The sequence below is a fragment of the Cucurbitaria berberidis genome (assembly GCF_010015615.1).
Source record: "Cucurbitaria berberidis CBS 394.84 unplaced genomic scaffold K460scaffold_1, whole genome shotgun sequence".
In the NCBI taxonomy this organism is placed as follows: domain Eukaryota; kingdom Fungi; phylum Ascomycota; class Dothideomycetes; order Pleosporales; family Cucurbitariaceae; genus Cucurbitaria; species Cucurbitaria berberidis.
The window spans coordinates 1737617-1757193 of record NW_024468935.1 but is presented as its reverse complement, the minus strand read 5'-3'; the positions used below and the strand labels follow the sequence as shown (position 1 = coordinate 1757193).

Genomic DNA, 19577 nt, shown 5'->3' with positions numbered 1-19577 from the left:
GCAGGAACTTAGGTACGGGCGCAAAGCACTCCAACGGCGGCGATTCTTCTTACACGGATACGGAGTCGTTTGTCGAGTGGTATAACCAGACGGAGGCATTGTAGAGCGGCCCGGTGTCGAATGGAAGGTCTGGTCATTGTTACCGGAAGTCCTACTCGAGGCACGCGTTCAGTCTACACAGCACGAGTTTATGTGGCAATTCTAGAAGCTCAAGGCCTTCTTCATTACGGCCGATGGCGTTTTGAGCGATTATCGCTTGGTAGAGCGGTTTACGTACGGTTCGCTCGTAGCGAGCCACGATCAGCATACGGAGATCGAAACCATGTCATGCCGTCAATGTACATTCAGGATGAGCATAGTCGAGCGGATTAGCAAGCGCATTACATGTCTATTGCCTATGCGGGTCGTCTTGTTCAGACCGCATAGCACCAACTTTCACTTCAGGAGGAGATTTGGGCGTCCAGGCAAAGTCATTCGATGTGCCGCAGCTGAAGGAGCTCGAAGTCCCCTAGTCCTTTTTTTGTGTGTCTCACAACCGGCTCTTTGGGACTTTTTTTTCAAGACATGTTTGTGTTCTATACACCCTTTCCAATGTTTAGTGTCTATATATGATCTGGAAGAGGGCACGGTCAGTTTCCTAGGGGCATAATCGGCATACAGAAAAGTCGAATCTGAGAACAAACTCTGCGAATGAGATGATTTCCATACTTGACGACTTTACCAAGATCACGTCATGACTATGTTGTATTGCTAAAGTGTGGTGAATAGACACAGCCTTGCGTTTCACTGTGGCTGAGGCAGGCGTTCAGTTGCTCTTGCCTTCCGCCGCCACAGCTTCGTCATCACCCCGCTAGCCGCTTAGGTTGGGTAAGCGCAACGGAGCATGAGCTCCAAGCCTACTTGCATACGACACCTAGTTGACGCAAGCTCGATTCTTACAACCTACACCTTTACCTTGGACACTCCTGACACAAACTCACATCCTCACCCTACCTCTCGCTGTGCCTCACCACGTTCTCCGACTTCGGTGCAACTGCGCATCCCCACACGGAGCCTCGACGAGCACGAAGTAGGCAGACACCATGTTTCGCGCGCAATCGAATATCTTCGACGATGTCGTCGAAAAGGCGACCGACGAGAACCTGACGAGCGAGAACTGGGAATACATACTGGTACGGATATATATTTCTTCTACGGTCCCGCTGGCAGGCATCTTAGACGGGGGGCCTCGTGGATGCCCAACGTTGCGATTTGGCCATGTCATCTTTCCTGCCAATGCTAACAAGACACCATAGGATGTATGTGACAAAGTCGGATCTGCGGATACGGGCGCCAAAGATGCAGTTGCTGCCATGATCAAGCGGCTAGCACACCGAAATGCGAACGTGCAACTTTATACCCTCGAGCTCGCGAACGCCCTCAGCCAGAACTGTGGAATTCAAATGCACAAGGAGCTTGCATCGCGGAGCTTCACAGATGCTCTGCTAAGGCTGGCTGGCGACAGAAATACACACCAGGCTGTCAAGGCAAAGATACTTGAACGCATGGCGGAGTGGACTGAGATGTTCGCTCGTGACCCTGACCTAGGCATCATGTCGGGCGCCTACATGAAGCTGAAGACACAGAATCCAAATCTGCGAGCACCCTCCAAGCCACAGAAGACGCAGATATCTGATACGGACCGCCAGAAGGAGGAGGAAGAACTACAAATGGCGCTCGCAATGTCGATAAGGGAGTCAAAGGGCGCAGCCCCGACTGCTGCAAAATCCAACACACCACAAGAAGCTGGGTCAAGCGCAACTCCCCAACCCGCAAAGTCATCACAGCCTGTACCCGCGGGCACCACCGCGGCGACGGTTTCACGAGTGCGAGCCCTGTTCGACTTCCAGCCCTCGGAGCCCGGCGAGTTGCAGTTCCGCAAGGGCGATATCATTGCAGTGCTGGAGTCAGTGTACAAGGACTGGTGGAAGGGATCGCTCCGCGGGCAGACAGGCATTTTCCCGCTCAACTATGTCGAGAAGTTGCAAGATCCAACACGCGAAGAGCTGGAGAAGGAAGCGCACATGGAGGCCGAGGTGTTTGCCCAAATACGCAACGTGGAGAAGCTGCTCGCCTTACTGAGTACAAGCTCACAAGCAGCGGGCGGCGATGTCCGAGACAACGAGGAGATTACAGAGCTATACCACTCAACACTAGCCATCAGGCCGAAGCTGATTGAGCTGATTGGCAAATACTCGCAGAAGAAGGGTAAGTTGGTAGATTAGCTCTATAAAAAATTTACTAATAAGCTCTAGATGACTTCACGCAGTTGAACGAGAAGTTCATCAAGGCTCGTCGGGACTACGAGTCTATGCTCGAGGCCTCAATGTCTCAGCCTCCTCAACCTGCATACGGTGGCCGTCCCCCCTACGGCGCCTACAATGCGCCTCCACCCTCGAACTATGCTGGATATCCGCCTACATCTTCTCCTCCTCCCCTTCAGCAAGACCCAACCCGTTTCAACTATGGCGGGGCACCTCCTCCGCAAGGAGCCCCTCCTCAGTTCCCACCCGCAGCGTCAACCCCTGCATTCTTCATGGTGCCGCCCGTTGACCAACGGCCTCAGCAACAAACACCGAAACCAGCTCCCGTATCAGACCCTTACGCACCTCCCCAGGGCAGGGTACCAGTAGGGGGTCGACCGCAAAGCTTCGCACCCCAGGAGCTAGCAACTGGACACCATGATTCGCCTGTGGACAATCGACAGTCATTCGTCGCGCCCACCCAAGCACAAGGAGGCGCCTCAGCACCACCGAACTACGACTATCCCCCTTCGCAACAACCCGGTGGATATCCTCCACAGCAAGGTGCAGGCCAACAAGGACCACCACAAGGATACGAACAACTCTCATCGCCACCACCACAGCCTGCTCATGACCAACAGCCTCCCTCGGACCCATACTCGCAACCACCGCCTCAACAAGGATATGGATACCCACCACAACAACCCGCATATGCGCCACCTGCAGCACCTGGACCAGCATCTAGCCCCCCACCACCTACGCAAGGATATATGCCATATCGACCTGGAGGGCAAGCCCCGAGTGCGCCACCTGTTGGTGGGGACGAGGGATTTTACCGATAGAATCGGCCTTGGAGACGGTTGGCCTAAGGGATTTCTGTGTATATATATAGCACCTTGGGAAACTAACAGGGAAGAGTCTATCGTACCACGAATTTGCAAGTTTCAAGTTTCACGAAGACAATGCATGGTGCTATCCTTTCAAGACCTCAAACTGATCCAGTCCTTGTTGGGACAAAGGTAGTCGACTAATCCGGTAATTTTTACAAAGAGGTCCCCATCTCGCTTAGGGTCTTGAGTCTTTTGATAGGTATTTCATTGTTTATAGGGCTAGTTATAAACTCGAGGAGTTCTGTCTGTATTCAAAAGCTTCCAGACAGTTCGTTCACCATTGCCTACGATATCTCTCACTGTCAAGCTTAACCACATACACGGAACAACTACACCACAATGCTAAACCTACTTTCCACCCTCCTCTTCCTCGCCCCCCTCACGGGTGCCTATGCCCTCTCCCCCCGCGCCCCCGTCCCCGGCGCCTGCATGAAAACCCACCTCCCCAGCGAACAACAATACACGCTCGGCTACCAAACCTTCTGCGAGACCTTCATCGGCCCCGACGAAAAAAAGACCATCACCGAAGGCAACCCGCTCGTCGCCACGGTTACCTTGACCGCCCACGACGACAACAAACCGCTGCGCTGGGTGTACAAAGTCAGCGTATACGATAACACGCCGCTTGCGCCGCGCTACGAGATTACGCGCGACATGTGTCTGGAGAAATTCAAGAGTGCCGTCGAGAGTGATGCGGCGGGCGGGCTGGGCAAGGCGTATTGTGTTGTTGATGGGGAGGGGGTTACTTTGGCGCAGGGAGGCGTGGTTAAGGAGAAGAAGGGCGGGCAGGGCGGGTTTGGGTCTGTGTATTGGGAGAGTAGGGGCAGGTTGGATGATTGAGTTTTTAGTGATGCGTGACTTGAGTGATGGAGGGAAGGGGGGGGCAGAGGGCTTTGAGTGGTTTTTTTGAAGGAGCTTTCAGTTTATGTTTTTTTTTCTTTTTTTTTCTTTGGTGGAAAGTATGAGAGGTACTTCTTGTCGGTAGTTGTGGTTCTCATATTACCTACAAATATTTGACTCTTTTTGAATTATCTTGAAGAGTACTTCCATATGGTCCCTAGAGCCTGGTCGCTTCCGAGGTTCTTAAACAACCTTAGCGCAAGTAGATGCTGAGCTAATGCATGCCGGATAAAATCCTGTAGGCTTCGCTCTGAGGTATTTACGTGTGATGGTTTGAAAGTATAGAATCTGCATAGCGGAGTAGTCCAACCTTGGTCGAAGTCGTGATACACACTTTCGGGTGACCAACCAGGTGTGGGCGAACGCACAAGCCGGCGACCATTCCCTTTTGGAATTGGCGGGGAAGCAGGGGTCGCAAGTTCGAGGACATTCTGGAGACGGCCACATCGTCCTACAGCTCTCCATCGTCACCACACCCACCTGTACGGCTCCTGCGATAGTAGTCGTCGTCTTTATATACAATTGTGTCCGCATACTCACGCCCGACAGCGTTATGGCTTACTGAGCACCTGCAACTATCACCGAGTCCATACATCTCTTCCTTGGCTGTGCTTCAGTGACAGACCATCTCATCTCTGGTACGAAGACCCAACCATTGCATTCACTAGTGAAACCCACAGGATCTGCGCAAACTAGACCTTCCATTCACTTTGCTGACGCCTGCTGCAGATCTATACGTAAATCTTAACCTACAACTCCTGCGATCCTCAAAGTGGCTCTGCACTTCTAAACCTCCACCCCCACCGTCTACGCGAATACCCTTTGGTCAACTCGAAACGGTTTATACTAAAAAATGGCATCCGAAGCAGTTGCCAGCTCTGCCACCGAGGGTCTTACCCCTGCGCAACAGCTGATGGAGCAGCACGACCACCACGTCACGGTCGAGGATGTCCCGGATGAGGAGGACATTGCTCATCCTGCGCCGTCGACGTCCGCCAAGTCTGCCTCCGAGGCTGCTCCTCTTAGCGAGAAGGCTGCTGGCAAGCAAAAGGTCGAAGACACCCCTATTCCTGCGAAAAAGCCCGCCTTGAACACTGCGTCTGAGGAGGCCTTCCCAGCTCTTGGTCCTGTCAAGCCTCGTGCGCAGGCTTCTGTTGCGCCCACTTGGGGCAAGAAGCCTGCTGCGGTCACGTCCAACGGTGTGAATGGCAGCGCGGCTGCTAATGGCACCAACCCGGCTTCCGGGGCCGGCACGCCCGCCTCTCTGCCTGTCGGCCGCGGCCCTGCTCTCCCGACTATGAATATTCCTGGCAAACACACGGAGCGCATCTCCTTCTCGCCCAACCAGCTTACCCCTCGCCAACAGCTGAAGAATCCTGTGAACGACATCATCCGCGATATCAACAGGCGCTCCAAGGCCAAGCTCGAGTACAAGTCTGGACCTGGTGGCACTGTCATCTTCGAGTCCACCGGTCCAGTGGATGCTGTGAGGCAATCGCTCAAGGAGATTGCCAATGAAGTCGGTTCTAAGGTAAGACTACTCCCCCCTGAGAATTTCAGAAGACTAACAAGTAACAGCAATCGGTCGATGTACCCGTTCCTGCCTCCGTTCGCGCTCATATCATCGGCCGCCAAGGTTCAAAGATCCAAGAAATCAGCAAGCGCACTGGCGCCCGCATTCAAGTCCCAAAGGCTGAGCCGGGCGAGGATGAGGACACCGTTGTCAATGTTCATATCGAAGGCAATGCGCTGACCGCCGAAATGGCTCGTCGTGAGATCGACGCTATTGTCAACGAGCGCACTTCGACTGTCAACCTGCGTCTGAAGGAAATCCCTGCCGAGTTCTATCCTTTCCTGGCTGGTCCCCACAATGTGCATACGGACAATCTTACACAAGGTCGGGATGTGAACATTCAGATTCCTCAGTACCATACGTGGCGTTCTCAAGCACCGCCGCAGACTCCCCGCAATCAGCCCGTTTCCTTCACTCCGCAGACGAACTTCCCCATTCAAATCTCTGGAGACCGAGTTGCTGCCCAGCAAGTCCAGGCTGAGCTTGAGCGCCGTGTTCAGCAGCTGCGCCAACAACTAGCTGTTGAGCAGCGATCCATCGAGCGTGGCCGACACCAGTTCATTGTTGGCGAGCGGGGTGGCTCTTTGCATGACTTCTTGGAGGAGACTGGCTGCAGCATCGTCTTGCCTCCCAACTCAGATGACAGCGAGACTGTCTACATTGTTGGTCCTCCTAACAAGATCGAGCAGGGTATCAACAAGCTCGAAGACCTTGCTGCCAGCATGACGATGGCGACCGCCGATGCCGCCCGCGAGCACAGGGGCCCCAATGCTCAAGCGCACGCCCACAACTTGACGCAATACTTGCGCCAGCGTCAGGCTTTGGCTGAGTTTGAGCGCCTTCACGAGGCTAGCATTGTGGCTCCCAGTGATCGTGATGCCCCGACTGGCTGGGAGATTTACGCAAAGAACGGCAAGAACAGCATGAAGGCCCGTGGTGATATCATGAGCGTCTTTGCTGGTCACCCACCGAGCAGGTTCGCGACAATGGATGTTGACCCGTTCTATCATCAGTTCCTACGACAGCGTAATGCACCCAAGGTTCGACAGGATCATGGTGTACACATTGTCTTCCCAGACGAGGCTGGACAGTCACCACAATTAATTCTCGTCTATGAGGGCAGCACTCCTCACGATGAATATACCATTCCACGTGGCGCGCCGTCGTCTGCCGAGATCAAAGCATACCAAAAGGGTCTCGAACAGGCTCAACAGTACATTCAGGGCCTTACCAGCAAGCAACCGCAAATCGAGTCACGTGGTCTGGAGTCCAATCCCAAGTTCCACCGAAAGATCGAGCAGTTCGTCAGTGACGAGCAACAAGGTCTTGCGCATGATCAAGTTCCTGTTCAAGCCTTGTTCGGCCAGCGACGTCCTGAGGCTCACAGCCGCTCGAACAATCACTTTGCCATCCGTGGACCTTCTAATGCCGTTGATGAACTCAATGCCAAGATCCTTGCTTTTATCGAGCAGGCTGAGAAGGACGAGCTTGAGCGTAACCATGTTACCAGCTTCGACTACCCGCAGAAATACGCGAGTCACCTCGTCGGCAAAGGTGGTGAGAACATCCAGAAATTGCGCCAGAAATACGATGTTGATGTTCAGATCGATGATGGCAAGGTGCAGCTCAAGGGCCCTTCAGCCAAGGCCCAGCTGTGTAAGAAGGAAATTCTCGATATGGCGAAGAAGCTTGAAGATGAAGCAACCCATGTACTGAAGGTCAAGCCGCAGTATCATCGTGACCTCATCGGAGCTGGTGGAAAGCAGGTCGAGCGTCTGCAGGATCGCTACGGTGTTCGAATCAACTTCCCCAGGAGGCAGCATCACGACGACGACGCGGCTTCAGATGCGGCTTCGCAGCGGAAGGTTCGAGGCCAAAACCAAGACGAGGTCATTGTACGAGGTCCCAAGAAGGGTGCAGACGAAGCCCGCGACGAAGTACTCAACCTCCTACAGTACATCATGGACAACTCTTTCAGTGATACTGTCTCTGTCGCTCAGAGCCAGGTCCCACAACTGATTGGTTCCGGTGGGCGCGAGATGGAGAACCTGCGTCTCGAGACCGGCTGCCAAATCGATGTACCTGGTGCTCGTGAAGGCGCTGCTCCATCTGGACGTGCTGACATTAAGCTAAAGGGTACTAAGAAGCAAGTCGAGGAGGCCAAGAAGATTCTGCAACAGCGCGCCAAGGCCTTTGATGATACCGTCGTTGAGACTCTTGAGGTTGACAGGAAGCATCACAGGAACCTCATTGGTGGCAGCGGTGCGAACATTCGCTCCGTTGTGACCTCGGCCGGTGGACCTGATAACGCCCGTGATTTGGCGCGTATGGTGCGCTTCCCTCGGGCTGAATCCGACGAATCCTCCATTCGTATTGAGGGTCCCAAGAGCGTGGTGGAGAAGATCGTCGCCGCGCTCAAGGCCCAAGCCTCAGCCTTGGAAAACCAGACTACCGAAACTCTCGAGATCTCTCCCGACAAGCATCGTCTACTCATTGGTCGCGGCGGTGAGACTCGTCGCTCGCTGGAATCGCAGCTCAGCATTCAGCTCGATATCCCTAAGCAAACCACGACTGGTGCTGCACGCAGCCAAGTCAAGATTACCGGTGAGCCAGCTGCTGTTGAGAAGGCTAAGGAGCACATTCTTGAGCTCGTCAAGGGCCAAGAAGGCGAGACGATCCAGGTTCCTCGCCATCTCCACCACACCATCTCCGACAATGGCCAATTCTTCCGTCAACTGAAGAACCAGCACAAGATCACCGTGGACCACGCTGGTCAGCAGCTGCCGCCTAAGCCCGCTCAGGCTGACGCAGGAAAAGCCCGGAAAGGTGCCAATGGCGCTTTGCCTTTGATCACTGATGACGCGACTACTGGTGCCGACGAACACTCCTGGGAGATCGTCGACAACAATCCTCCTGAAGAGGGCGCTGATCTTTCTGCTACCATTCCCTGGATCCTGCGTGGTCCCGTCGAGAATCTGCCCAAGGCGCGTCAGACGCTTGAGGCTGCTATCGAAGCTGCGTCAAAGCCTTCTTCTACCGGCTATCTCATTCTGCCCGACCCTCGTAGCTACAGGTAAGACAGACAACACCATGTGATATCATTGCTTAACTAACGAAATCTAGACTTGTCGTTGGTTCCGGTGGTAGCACCATCAACAGCCTGAGAAAGAAGACTGGTACCAAGATCCAGGTGCCCCGTGACCAGGCCAAGGACGAGGCTATCGAGATTGTTGGCACCAAGGAGGGATGTGAAGAAGCGCGCCAGTTGATTTTGGACATCGTGTCCAAGGGCGGAAACGGTGGCCGCAAGTAAGCTCTAAAAACTATTTATGACGACTGGAAGACGCTCAAGGGGAACAGCGTGTGTAGGATGTGTCCAGCATACGCCAGTGCTTCGATACATTACATTAGGGAGTGATACGGGGTAGATTGATACTTGAGCGGCTGATCTATTTGCGCGACTCTATTTGGCATGGGTGGTGCACTTGTCTTTTATAGTAGGACAAAAGCATGCTTATACTCAAAATATCCTTACGAAATATACTTCATATCCTAACGCTGCGTGTTATCACTGTCACTTAGACTGAAATCTTGAATAGATGTGGAGTGAAACTCTGTGTTGTTGTTCACTGCTTATATTAGCACTGCGCCCCAAAAGCAGTCATCCAGGCTCGTTAAGGCTGATAAAAAAGAGCATTTAGGTGTCCAGGGTATGCTTGACAAGGCTGAGGCTGAGGCTAAGGTAGCGGCAAATGCGACGTGGCACACCTTCTTCTTAACCCGCGCGGTAGCCTGCATTTTCAGCCTGTCTCATTTAGCTGCCTCTCCAGTTGTTAGTGTTGGGCCATGACTTCATCACCTCACTTTCAGTGGAGATATGAGCGCTGGAAGCGAGACCCCGAGAAGTTGGTTCCTTACGAGAGACACATATATGTAGAAGTTTGCAAAACGAGTGTAGGCTTTTTCTCCAATTCCAAGAAATTTTACTGACTATGCGCAGACGGGGACAAACTTCAGCAAAAGAGAAGTGCGCCAAGAGGATATACCAGCCTTGTGCGAGGGCTCAGACTCGTCGCCGGACGCGAAATGGGCACTGCGACTGTGAATCCTGAATACTCAAAGTACCAGGCTCTTTACTAATCTTCGTCAGGCTTTTAACGCCTGAAAGATCCTACAGGAAGTTTGCTGATCTAGTTCCATATTCATTGGACTCGATTCAAGCTCTACAAGCCCATTGGCATATTCCAACCAATTACCTTCCTTGTTTCCCCCCGTCAGACATGAGCGCCATGTATTTCAGTCCAGTTCCAAGTGATACTTCCTGGAAAGGTACGTGTGCTATCAGCCGTTTGCTAGACATCATCCACAACAATGTCTGGAATGATGGGATAGGCAGCAGCATCACAATGATTAACAAGAGAGACTGCAGGGCTTCTCATAATCATTCCCGGAACGACTTTCGGCTCTTGTGCATTAGCTTACAACATTGTAACACGACAAGTATTCGGGGTGTGTAATACGTTGTCTGAAGAGACCTTGAACGACTTGGTACGACATCTCGAAGACTTGCAAGGCTGTGCTTTGCACCCCTTATAGTGCCAGTCATTTTGATATCCTATGCGGTTCATGACATGACAGGTCGCAATAAGTCGTATTATGCTAAATTTGTGGGCTTATCTTACGGCATGGGCTGTACCAAGTCTTTCAGGCCTGAAGCCCGTTCCTGGTATGGGCTTGCACCGAGGAACATGCCCCAACAACTAACAGAACTTCTGCGCGACATCGCTCATGAGTTCTATGGGGCCTCGTCGGTGGCCCAAATCCTCGATCACCTCCAGTGCCTGCTCAAAGCTCTGCCCAACGACTATTGCTGCGCCAATGGTATTGAGGTGCAGGAGCAAGTATTATTGATGCAGCAGTCTGTGTTGAACATAAAGCATTTCAACAACTTCTTAAGAGATGGCGTGCAGTCTTTAGTACAATTGGTGAGCCTACGACCTTTTCGTTCGCTGCGTACATGATGAAGCGGCGCTTAACAACCTAGGTCTACGCGGTGTCCCAGCAAAGCGACAACGAGATCAATCACCGCTACGGAGCTGACATGAGACTGATTACGGCCATCACTCTCATCTTCCTGCCAGGTACCTTCGTTGCGACCTTCTTCAGCTCCTCGTTCTGGGACTTTGCCCCTGGCAATACAGGCTCGAAGGTTTCTGGTTGGGTGTGGCTGTATTGGGTTGTGACGATTGTGCTCACGCTGACAGTTCTGTTTGTTTGGAGATGGTTCACCGCGATTAGGCGGCTCTGGGAAAATGGTGTGCTGAAGAAGTTGAGACGAGAGAAGAAGCATGAAGATGAAGAGGTTGGAAAGAAGAGTGCTTGACTGGGTGGTGAGAGGGGTAGGACTGCGGCATGGTTACTAAGAGATACGTTGAAGATTCCGAAGAGAAGGGTCGTTTAGAAGTATATCTTAAGTTAGTGCGCACTCATTCTTCGAATTTAATCGTCCTGGGGAAGATATTCTATGCAGCTCCGAGTTACTAAGGGTTCAGCGGTATCTAGAGCTGCATGGGGTAGATCATTGAAATTGACAAGCTAGGACAGACCAAGCTACGCACCACATGTCATGGAAAGCTTGAGTGGAATAGTGCTGCGATAAGGAAAAGAAGTGGGTAGCATGATGCTTAATTTTCACGTCATTCTCGTGGCTAGGCGAGCGGGCGGTCCGAGCCGAGAACCGCCATCTCATCCACGTGAGCACGCCGCACAAACCCTACTACTGTGCCCGTTCGTACTGCAATATGTATGTTCCGGTGGCAGGTGATTCAAATGAAGCATTTTGAATGCAGCCCAAAGAGATGATGACTCCACGGCCCACAAAGTTGCCGCGTTTGGATTCTCGAGGCGTGGCCATGATCATCGGGCCTCCAACACCACCCTCGATATCAGGAAGCTTTGAAACCACTGCTGCGTCCCGGAGTCCAAAAGCTCCACAGCTCTTCTTTCACTGGACGCCTCCGCGATTAACAGCATCAACTTGGCCCCCAACCACTACTTCAGCCGTACCACCATCTTCCAGGATAGGAATGGTCCATCGGGTAACAGCGAGTAAGAGGCTAGCCAAGGATTACATAACTTGGGGGCCGCCGCGAAGCTGAGGTGAACACAGCCGATTTAAGTCCAGGCGCTGGCTTTGGCTGCATTGAGAGGATTGGGCTAAGCCTCGCAATTTGCCTTTTTTTCAAAGTAAAAATCTGGGGTAGCCCACCGAATTTCAAGTTCCTGACTCTTATCAAGAGCATCCAGTCTTTGCGATTTTGCGATTTCACGGTTATGGCTTCTTCTGGACATTTCCGTTGGCTGACAGAGGATTGGAGGAATCAATCGCGATATCTCGAGCCCAATGGTAGACATGTCTTCGTTGAGATATCGGAGAAGGATGTAAGTTGGAGCCCCGCCCGCGATGTGTGATCCGCTTCTGACATACGGTAGAAAGATATTACGTTCAACAAAGATAACAAACATGATGACGACCTTCCAGAGCTATGTAAACAGTCTCGGACAAAACAAGCAGATAGCGATTGGTCGCTGCGACTGTAGGATGATCACCAGTGTGTGACAAGTATACTTTTGCTAAAGCAGCGTTAGACTTTTAACGTCGGTCAAAGACAGCCGCAACAGAAACACATTGCCCTTCTCGTTGAACACGATTAAAGCTCTCCAAGAGCACTGGCATCTAGCCGATCTTTGTTTCTACAACCAAGGTCAAGATTTGGGGGCTTGCGCGATGACGTTCAGCCCTATGGAATGTGACTTCGGAGTCAAAGGTAAGTTTTCGAATAATTAAATAAGAAGAAGTTATTGTTGATCGTTCACAAGGTATATACGTCATCATTCCCAACTTGAACTTCTGCGAGTGCGCAATGATTCACGATCCGGCTACTCGCAGTACCTGGGCCGTTGTCTTCAACCTTCCCACATGGACCATCGACACGCTACTTCAGTATCTCGGCCACGCAAAAGACATAGCTCACATGCCATTCCTCGTACCCATCCTTCTCGCAAATGCTGCATCTGGTGGTCTCTGGGACCGCGAGTACGAAGCTTATGGTCACTTCAACACTATCCGCATAGCGATGAAGTGCGACAAGTATGACCGCAGTGCGATCAAAGTCGATCCGCGTGATCTCGCCGACATGCCTCGAAAACTAACAGCTTCAGCGGATAACGTGGCGACAGTCGTTTCCTTCGCTGCAAACTTGGAAAGAATCATGAAGTTTCTCGACTCGCATTTCGACGAATACCATAAACAAGCTCCCCCAGCAGTCTCGCGTGAAGTTCGAGACCACCTCCACTGGCTACAGCAGCTTATCGAGGACGTTACGGTAAAGAACGAAACCGTGAGATCTGCCGGCCAATCCGTCGTTCAAATGGTGAGTCGATTCGAGGTATTTCAATCTTACAGGAACTGATTAGCTTGACTAGGTGTACGCAGTCCTGCAACAGAGAGACAATGAGATCAATCACCAGCACGGAGGCGACATGCGTGTCATCGCTATTGTCACTCTCATGTTCCTTCCGGGAACGTTCCTCTCTACATGGTTCAGCGCCAGCTGTACGTACACCCAAACCACCCCCAAAAGCCGACTCTGACATCCCATCTAGTCTGGAATTTCAACCCAAAGGAAGGCGGTCCGGTAGCCTCAAAGTGGGGACTCTTCCACTTCGGCGTCTCAATTGCCATGACACTCGCCATCTTCATCGCCTGGCGCAACGACTCGCTCGCCCGCAGAAAGAAACGCAACAAACCCCGCAAAAGTAAATCTAAAAACAGTAAAGCCTCGCGCTGGACCGGAAAAGTTATTCGTAAACTCAAGCGCTCGCCAACAACGCAGGTTGAGGAAGGTGATGTAGAAAGTGTAGATGATGACGATGACGATGGGGATGAGACGGATGGGAGGGAGAAGGGTCCGAGTCCGTGGGATAGTTTGAGGCAAAAGATTGTTCCGTTGGCGCAGAGACGGAAGCATAGTACGGCTGGGGGAGGGGAGATTGTAAAGGTGAGAAATTCATGTACGAATTACGTTTATATCATAAACTGACATCATCCGCAGATGGTAAGGAAGACGGCGCCGAGAAAGGATAACATGACGATCGCAGAGGAGAATGTTAAGCCGACGCCTCCGTAGTGGCTTAGAATTTGTCTTTGGACCTGGGGTTCATTATTTCTTCGGATCATTGAGCAGCGGCGTTTCGTTTTAGGATTCTGTTTCTAGGCATATATGCATATAGACACTTTCGCTAATTCATAATTGTGTTCATTAACTGCTAGATAGTTCTGTTAAGCCGTTGTTGCAATCTACACCTGCAAGTTCTGCTAACCCCTCAAAGAGAGCCTTCACTACACCTCTTTTTCAAATGCTGTTTTCGGTGATCCCCTGAGTGCCTTTAAAAGAGGAATACCTCTCCAAATGCCAAGAACAACCACTGTCAATACCACAGTGCATACCCAGTACAACCACACCCATGCTGAAACTTTAGAGCCCGTGTTACCAGGGGAAAAGTCCCAGACTAGATATGCCAGATTATATTAGCGTTGAGTCAAGATATAATTCGCCGGCACGGCTTTCTGCGAATGGGCTCGAGAGTGTCGGGTCTGACAGCTAGAGTTGTGAATGGGATAGCATCACTCACTATCAAAATTAGTATGGTGAATAGGTTAGGGTGATGGGAAGTAAAATACCAGCTTGCACTAAACAGCGTTGCTACAAACGTTCCCGGAAGAAAGAGAAGAGTGACTATTGCAACCATGCGCACTGAATGGTGCAGAAAAGGTTAGGCACTGGCATCAAGCTAGTAAGCTTAACTTACTGTCAGCGCCGTAGCGGTGGTTGAGCTCGTTGTCTTTTTGTTGAAGAACGGCATAAACCTAACAAAAGTTATCCCAGTAAAAAGACTAGGTAAGAAAAAGAAGCTACCATTTGTACAATGCCTTGAACCGACTCCCTCATATACTCGTTTTTGCGTCGTGTTCCGTCTAGTATCTGCTGCAGGAAGGCCAAGTGATCTCGCATATCTACGACTAGCTGAGTCGGAGGTTGTACTGCCTGCAATATTCTCCCTAGGTAGTGGATGATGTCAGACGTACTTTGAAGAGCTGCGGCGTTGCCTGCAGCAACGTTTATGAGCGCTGTGAGCTTCTGAGGCATGTGCGTCAGCTCGGGTGACTGGAAGTTTTGCGCTGGAAAGTAGTAAAGATTAATGCCCATCGCTTCTCGAATGGGGAGGAAGTCGGAGTATGTCTTGTAGCAAAAGGTGCGCAATTGAGTTACGGCCAGATCCATTATACACAGCGGCACCAGTTCAGGTTGGAAGGCGTGGCTCTGCGTTCTGCAAAGTTTTTCAACCACATGGCTGACTTGACTGGGATCGACGCCTGAGTATACCCCAAAGGTAGAGCGAGTATCTGAGTTGTGTGTTATGATCACTGTGCTAGTGAAGGAGAGGCCGTAAGTCAAATGTAGAAAGAATCCTGATGGAGTGTCAATGGCTGCAGTACAAGTTCCTTCTTAGTGAAGATCATGCCAAGAGACGTACCGCTCCATGCTGGATCACACGCTATCGGAGAGAATTGGAAACAGCATGTTTCTGTCTGCAATGGTGCTTGGAAGCAGATGTCGGGTATGTTCCAGTGTTGCTTGAACGCTTCGATGGTGGCCTCCGAGTAAGGGATGCGCCTCGTTTGTACACGCTCGTATTTCTGGGGGGTAACCACGCTTCAAAAACGTTAGGTAGATACCTATGGCAGTAGCATTACTTATTTACAGGCGAAGTAACCAAGTAGCATCTTTGTCGGTACGTGCCATTTCGCACATATTTGGGATCGCTCCACTAGTTATTCGCGTTTCTTTGAACGATACTTTAGACTGTGGAGTTGAGTTAGGGTCTGAACTTAGTATCACTACTGCTCACAGCATACATCCTTATCCTGCTCAATATGAATCGTCGTGTGTATATCATGTGGTTCCAGGATGTCCAGATTGGCAGCCCATGAATCAAGCAGGGAGAAACGAGTAGTCGAAGCCATCGTAAAGACAATTTCCTAGCATGGAAGCTTAGGGGCCTTTTCTCAAAATTGTCGCCCTTAACATTAATATGTAGTGACAGGACCCGCCAGGCTGAGCGATGCATACGCGCCAAGCATGCGGAGGGGCAAGGCGATGCAGCAACTGGTTAGCATTCGTAACGATTAGTAATGCTGTAATCCAGTACCCTTCATTCCACCGCGCATACCCCATCAGATGATTGAGAGGAAATGGTAGTGGGTAGTAATGGGTCGGAGTGTAGATGAGACGAAGAGTGACGAAGATGTACATAAACGCAGATGATTAGAGAGTAAGACAAATGGGACGAAAGTCGATGAGAGACGAAATTAGGCGCGATATAATGAGCGAAAAGTTAAGGCAAATGTTCGTCCATGAAGTTCATGGCAGACATCAGTGTTTGACCGCTGCGCCGCATCCTGCATGAAGTTGTCACCTGTAAGCGCCCGAGGGTCCGCGTAGCGAACACCTGAGACAAATCATCGCCACAAGTATAGGGGTAGGCAGAGAATTGAAACATGAGGAAAGTACACTGTGAGAGCCGCGCAATGAATATGTGTACAATCATATCACGTTTTCGTCTCTGCTGGATGACTGGTTTACCAAGTGGTAGGAGGGAGCGCGAAGTTTAACCAGAATTGCGATTGTGAGACCCTGCCGCTCATCCACTCTGGACCGCCATAACAGACATTCGACAGCGCTTGCCAATAATGTATACCCTTTGAACTCCAGTAAATCTCAAATCTCCACAGTATGCTCGCTCAATCCGTATCAACTGAAAACACCCCAGTCTTTGCACAGCCGGTATCGCGCCATTGCGCTCTTGATAATACATGGTGTCCTTTGTGCTACCCGTAACCGTTGAATCGAAGCTTTACATAACTGTGCATGGGATGCAGCAACAACTGCAGTCGTCGGTGCTAAGGCAAGAGCACTTGCCGCCCTGAGGCTTGACAATCGAGCCGGCGGCCGAGGAGATGGAGCTGGTAGTAGATGCAGGCATTTTGGCGGAAGACGAGTTCCTTTCGAATGTGGTTGTCAGGTATAGGTGGGGATACGCTTCGTTCGAGAAGTTGGAAGTTGCACGGAGGACGGGTTGGTAGAATGTCGGTAACGCGCTGTGATCGAGGTGTTAGCGCCCGGCCACCTCGTAGAAGGAAACCGCACTTTGGCGAACTTACAGTCTGGAGAGTATAGGAAGGGTGGCTGTCGGTCTGAAGTGCGTGGGAATAAGTAAGATATCGAGGAGGCAAGGATTTAATACCGTTGGAGAGGGCGTTCATGCGCCGCAGTTGGACCAATGTCAGCTTCACGCTAGTGGAGGATGACGTCGTGGCAGTGGCGCAGTCGTAAGTGAGCGACATCAAGGCAGGGCAAAGATAACAATGTTTCGCGTAAATGTGAATATTTGCGTGAATTTCAAATCTAGCTAAATAAAACTTAATTAATCACCCAGCGTTGAAACCTTGAATGCACAAGTTTACAGCTCACAGCTCACATGCATGAGGTGATACCCACGACCTAATCGCGAAAGCCCACTATCAACTCTCATACGTCTCTCCAGGTAGGCTGACCCCTCTCGACCCGCGGAGTATTGACGACTTTTCGGCGTTAGACAATGACTGCGAACAATACTGAAGAAACTCTCACCATTTTGATCGCCGAATGGATCATCTTCATCATCTTCTGGCTCGCTTTCGGGATCGGCTCGTTGTTTACCAGACGCTGGTGCTGGCGCTGGTGCTGGCGGCATGGGTATGCTCATCGGCCTCGGTGGCTTCACGGGCGCAGGTTCATCGATCCTTAACCTAGCCATACCCGACTCGGCCGAAGGCGATGTGCTTGGCTCGTTGTCGCTGTCACTGTCGTCGTCAATACTCTTGTCCATGATCTCGAACGCCATTAGGCCTTTAACGAGCTCGTCATTGGCGTTAAGAAGCCCACCGATATATTGCTCAGACTCCACCAAGTGAATATAGCGTAAAATTTGACGACGGAGCTGTTTGCAGGTTTCGAATCGCCTCATGACTTCGGGGTTCTCACTGACACGCTGCTGCTCGCGATTGATGAGTTGCAACCCGTTCAACAAGTTTGTGCTAGCGACATTGGCGGAGGCAATTGTTTCCAGAAGTTGTCCTTTCTCCTTCTCCAGATTGAAAGTCTTCCCCCGGTGCTTCTTGTCTTTTTTGTCCTTTCTGAAGATCGACGAACCGGGCAACGTAGAAGCGCCAAGAGCAACAGTCCGGCCTATTGAGGGAGACGCTTGATGTGGCTCCGGACGCCTGGTTCTTGGAGGAGACGGAGGGGGTGAATGCTCCTCACGTTCACGCGCTGCTTCCGCATCTTGCTGTCGGACAATGCGGGACTGCTGTGGCTGTGGACGTTTTGTACGAGGGAGCTCTTTGTGCAGTGTGGCAATACGCTCGAGACCAGGTGTCCCTTTGTACGCTACAGCCCATTGTCGGAAGAGAACATTGACCTTTTGCCGCACTTCTGCATCGACCATATCGTCCCTGGCGAGAATGCGAAGCCGCTCAAGAAGGGGTTCATCTGCGAATCCCTTTTGAAACCTAGTGCCAGCATTTTGAATCAGAGCGTCCAAAATAACCAGCGCACGTATTTGGCGATGTACATTTCCATATTTGCTGAGGTTGGTGTCAAAAGAATATTGCCAAAACGCGCTCTTCTCGCTTACAGTTTCTTTCGGAGAGCTCGTGCAGCTTCTGTAGGACCGGACGATTGAATGCGAATGACTTCAATGAGGTCGACAACACCACCAATGTCCTTGGCTGTTCAGCACCATGACGTAGGGGCGCAAGGAGTCACTTACATTTTCCTCGTATTGCTCACTCGTCAACCGTTCAACCTGTACGGTAACGGCCGAGAATGCGTGTTTCTATTGCGGGGCAAGAGTTTCAGTACTGTGGCAAGGTTCGAAATAAGGATGAGCATGAAGGAAGATCTGTCTATGTGTCGAGTGCCCTATGGCAGTAAAGGGGCTTGTAAGAACTCTCAGGTCTAGAAACGCTCGACATGTATATGCTTTCGTGGTACGAAGAAGCGCTTGTACTTCGAACGAAACTAAAGTGGTAGATGAGGAAAAGATTGATGTGAGGGCCTGGCAATCGAGAAGAGGCTCGTGGTCTCGACGCGACGAGCTTCAACCCATGGTAACGCCTCGAAGACGAACAATAGTAATAAGGAGTAGAAGGACATAAATAATAGAAATCGGAGGATTAAACAGTTTGCCTTGAAGCAAGCATATACAGTAATTGACTTTGAGGTTAGCTTACCGTCATTGTGAGTTTGAGGTGTTTGGGCGAGAACCTGTCCGCCGACAACAGCTAAAACTGTACGGCCAGGAAAGGATATGATTGTTTGAAGATGCAACCTGCTTATTCGAATTCCCAACCAACCTCTAGGGGACCAAAGCCGCAACTCACGTTCGGACTGGTGTAGAAAAGCGTGGATATTGGGTGTTTCAGATAAAGAGGAGACAACACTGGAAGATGCCCAGATAGTACAGGTAAGAGTTATCGAACCTTTCAAGGAGGACTAATGAGGCGTAAAGATCAGGTGCTGAGTAAGGAGGTTGTATGGCAGTTCCCAAGATGAACGCGGTACGTGAATGAAGCTCTCCGTTCGGAGCCGCCCCGCCTTGGATGTTTGGCAGGTGGGGGCTGAGTAAGCGAGTGCACGACGCGTCGCGTGCCACCGCTCCATTCACCCACAATCTTCTTCACCTTGCCATTCACTCGCATCCGTCGCACTGTCTAATTATGGATCTAGAGAACACGGCAGGGGTCTTGTATCGTGGTAGGAGCGCAGA

General features: G+C 51.2%; 7 protein-coding genes across 7 annotated transcripts; 5 read left to right on the top strand and 2 right to left on the bottom strand.

Annotated features, from left to right (window-relative positions):
- Positions 1–1082: 1082 nt before the first annotated feature.
- Positions 1083–3124, top strand: K460DRAFT_350304 (uncharacterized protein; the record flags this gene model as incomplete). The annotated part of the gene is made up of 3 exons (XM_040931494.1): positions 1083–1172; positions 1296–2247; positions 2295–3124. 3 exons carry the CDS (start codon positions 1083–1085, stop codon positions 3122–3124), a joined length of 1872 nt encoding a protein of 623 aa, XP_040792787.1.
- A 387-nt stretch (positions 3125–3511) lies between these two features.
- K460DRAFT_350303 (uncharacterized protein) lies at positions 3512–4012 on the top strand (the record flags this gene model as incomplete). Its single annotated transcript, XM_040931493.1, has 1 exon — positions 3512–4012. One exon carries the CDS (start codon positions 3512–3514, stop codon positions 4010–4012), a length of 501 nt encoding a protein of 166 aa, XP_040792786.1.
- Positions 4013–4526: 514 nt separating this feature from the next.
- On the top strand, positions 4527–9250 carry K460DRAFT_301008 (uncharacterized protein). Its single transcript, XM_040929856.1, has 4 exons — positions 4527–4710; positions 4802–5603; positions 5651–8718; positions 8769–9250. Exons 2-4 carry the CDS (start codon positions 4926–4928, stop codon positions 8956–8958), a joined length of 3936 nt encoding a protein of 1311 aa, XP_040792785.1. The 5' UTR covers positions 4527–4710; positions 4802–4925; the 3' UTR covers positions 8959–9250.
- A 713-nt stretch (positions 9251–9963) lies between these two features.
- K460DRAFT_12379 (uncharacterized protein) lies at positions 9964–11283 on the top strand. Its single transcript, XM_040926638.1, has 3 exons — positions 9964–9974; positions 10075–10630; positions 10690–11283. Exons 2-3 carry the CDS (start codon positions 10277–10279, stop codon positions 11026–11028), a joined length of 693 nt encoding a protein of 230 aa, XP_040792784.1. The 5' UTR covers positions 9964–9974; positions 10075–10276; the 3' UTR covers positions 11029–11283.
- Positions 11284–12057: 774 nt separating this feature from the next.
- On the top strand, positions 12058–13834 carry K460DRAFT_350301 (uncharacterized protein; the record flags this gene model as incomplete). The annotated part of the gene is made up of 6 exons (XM_040931492.1): positions 12058–12086; positions 12294–12472; positions 12525–13078; positions 13131–13260; positions 13311–13705; positions 13760–13834. 6 exons carry the CDS (start codon positions 12058–12060, stop codon positions 13832–13834), a joined length of 1362 nt encoding a protein of 453 aa, XP_040792783.1.
- Positions 13835–13961: 127 nt separating this feature from the next.
- On the bottom strand, positions 13962–15979 carry K460DRAFT_390765 (uncharacterized protein). The gene is made up of 7 exons (XM_040935794.1): positions 15625–15979; positions 15471–15571; positions 15243–15421; positions 14624–15177; positions 14517–14574; positions 14389–14461; positions 13962–14338 (listed from the first exon to the last, which is right to left on the bottom strand). The coding sequence occupies exons 1-7, from the start codon at positions 15730–15732 to the stop codon at positions 14332–14334; spliced, it is 1080 nt and encodes a 359-aa protein (XP_040792782.1). The 5' UTR covers positions 15733–15979; the 3' UTR covers positions 13962–14331.
- A 1157-nt stretch (positions 15980–17136) lies between these two features.
- Positions 17137–19368, bottom strand: K460DRAFT_361045 (VHS domain-containing protein). Its single transcript, XM_040932383.1, has 5 exons — positions 19042–19368; positions 18579–18644; positions 18444–18532; positions 17399–18393; positions 17137–17349 (listed from the first exon to the last, which is right to left on the bottom strand). The coding sequence occupies exons 1-5, from the start codon at positions 19045–19047 to the stop codon at positions 17297–17299; spliced, it is 1209 nt and encodes a 402-aa protein (XP_040792781.1). The 5' UTR covers positions 19048–19368; the 3' UTR covers positions 17137–17296.
- Between the last annotated feature and the right edge of the window lie 209 nt (positions 19369–19577).

What these genes read in the sequence shown, in the direction of transcription:
- K460DRAFT_12379 (XM_040926638.1), top strand. Translation starts at nt 10,277, where the DNA reads ATGACAGGTCGCAATAAGTCGTATTATGCTAAATTTGTGGGCTTATCT. An exon ending in TGCAGTCTTTAGTACAATTG is followed by an intron (nt 10,631 to 10,689) that starts GTGAGCCTACGA and finishes TTAACAACCTAG; the next exon opens with GTCTACGCGGTGTCCCAGCA.
- K460DRAFT_390765 (XM_040935794.1), bottom strand. Translation starts at nt 15,732, where the DNA reads ATGGCTTCGACTACTCGTTTCTCCCTGCTTGATTCATGGGCTGCCAAT. An exon ending in ATATTGAGCAGGATAAGGAT is followed by an intron (nt 15,572 to 15,624) that starts GTATGCTGTGAG and finishes TCAACTCCACAG; the next exon opens with TCTAAAGTATCGTTCAAAGA. An exon ending in CCACCGCTACGGCGCTGACA is followed by an intron (nt 14,462 to 14,516) that starts GTAAGTTAAGCT and finishes TGCACCATTCAG; the next exon opens with TGCGCATGGTTGCAATAGTC.
- K460DRAFT_361045 (XM_040932383.1), bottom strand. An exon ending in CGAGCTCTCCGAAAGAAACT is followed by an intron (nt 18,394 to 18,443) that starts GTAAGCGAGAAG and finishes CACCAACCTCAG; the next exon opens with CAAATATGGAAATGTACATC. An exon ending in TCCATTCGGCGATCAAAATG is followed by an intron (nt 17,350 to 17,398) that starts GTGAGAGTTTCT and finishes AACGCCGAAAAG; the next exon opens with TCGTCAATACTCCGCGGGTC.
- K460DRAFT_301008 (XM_040929856.1), top strand. Translation starts at nt 4,926, where the DNA reads ATGGCATCCGAAGCAGTTGCCAGCTCTGCCACCGAGGGTCTTACCCCT. An exon ending in CCAATGAAGTCGGTTCTAAG is followed by an intron (nt 5,604 to 5,650) that starts GTAAGACTACTC and finishes AACAAGTAACAG; the next exon opens with CAATCGGTCGATGTACCCGT. An exon ending in CCCGACCCTCGTAGCTACAG is followed by an intron (nt 8,719 to 8,768) that starts GTAAGACAGACA and finishes AACGAAATCTAG; the next exon opens with ACTTGTCGTTGGTTCCGGTG.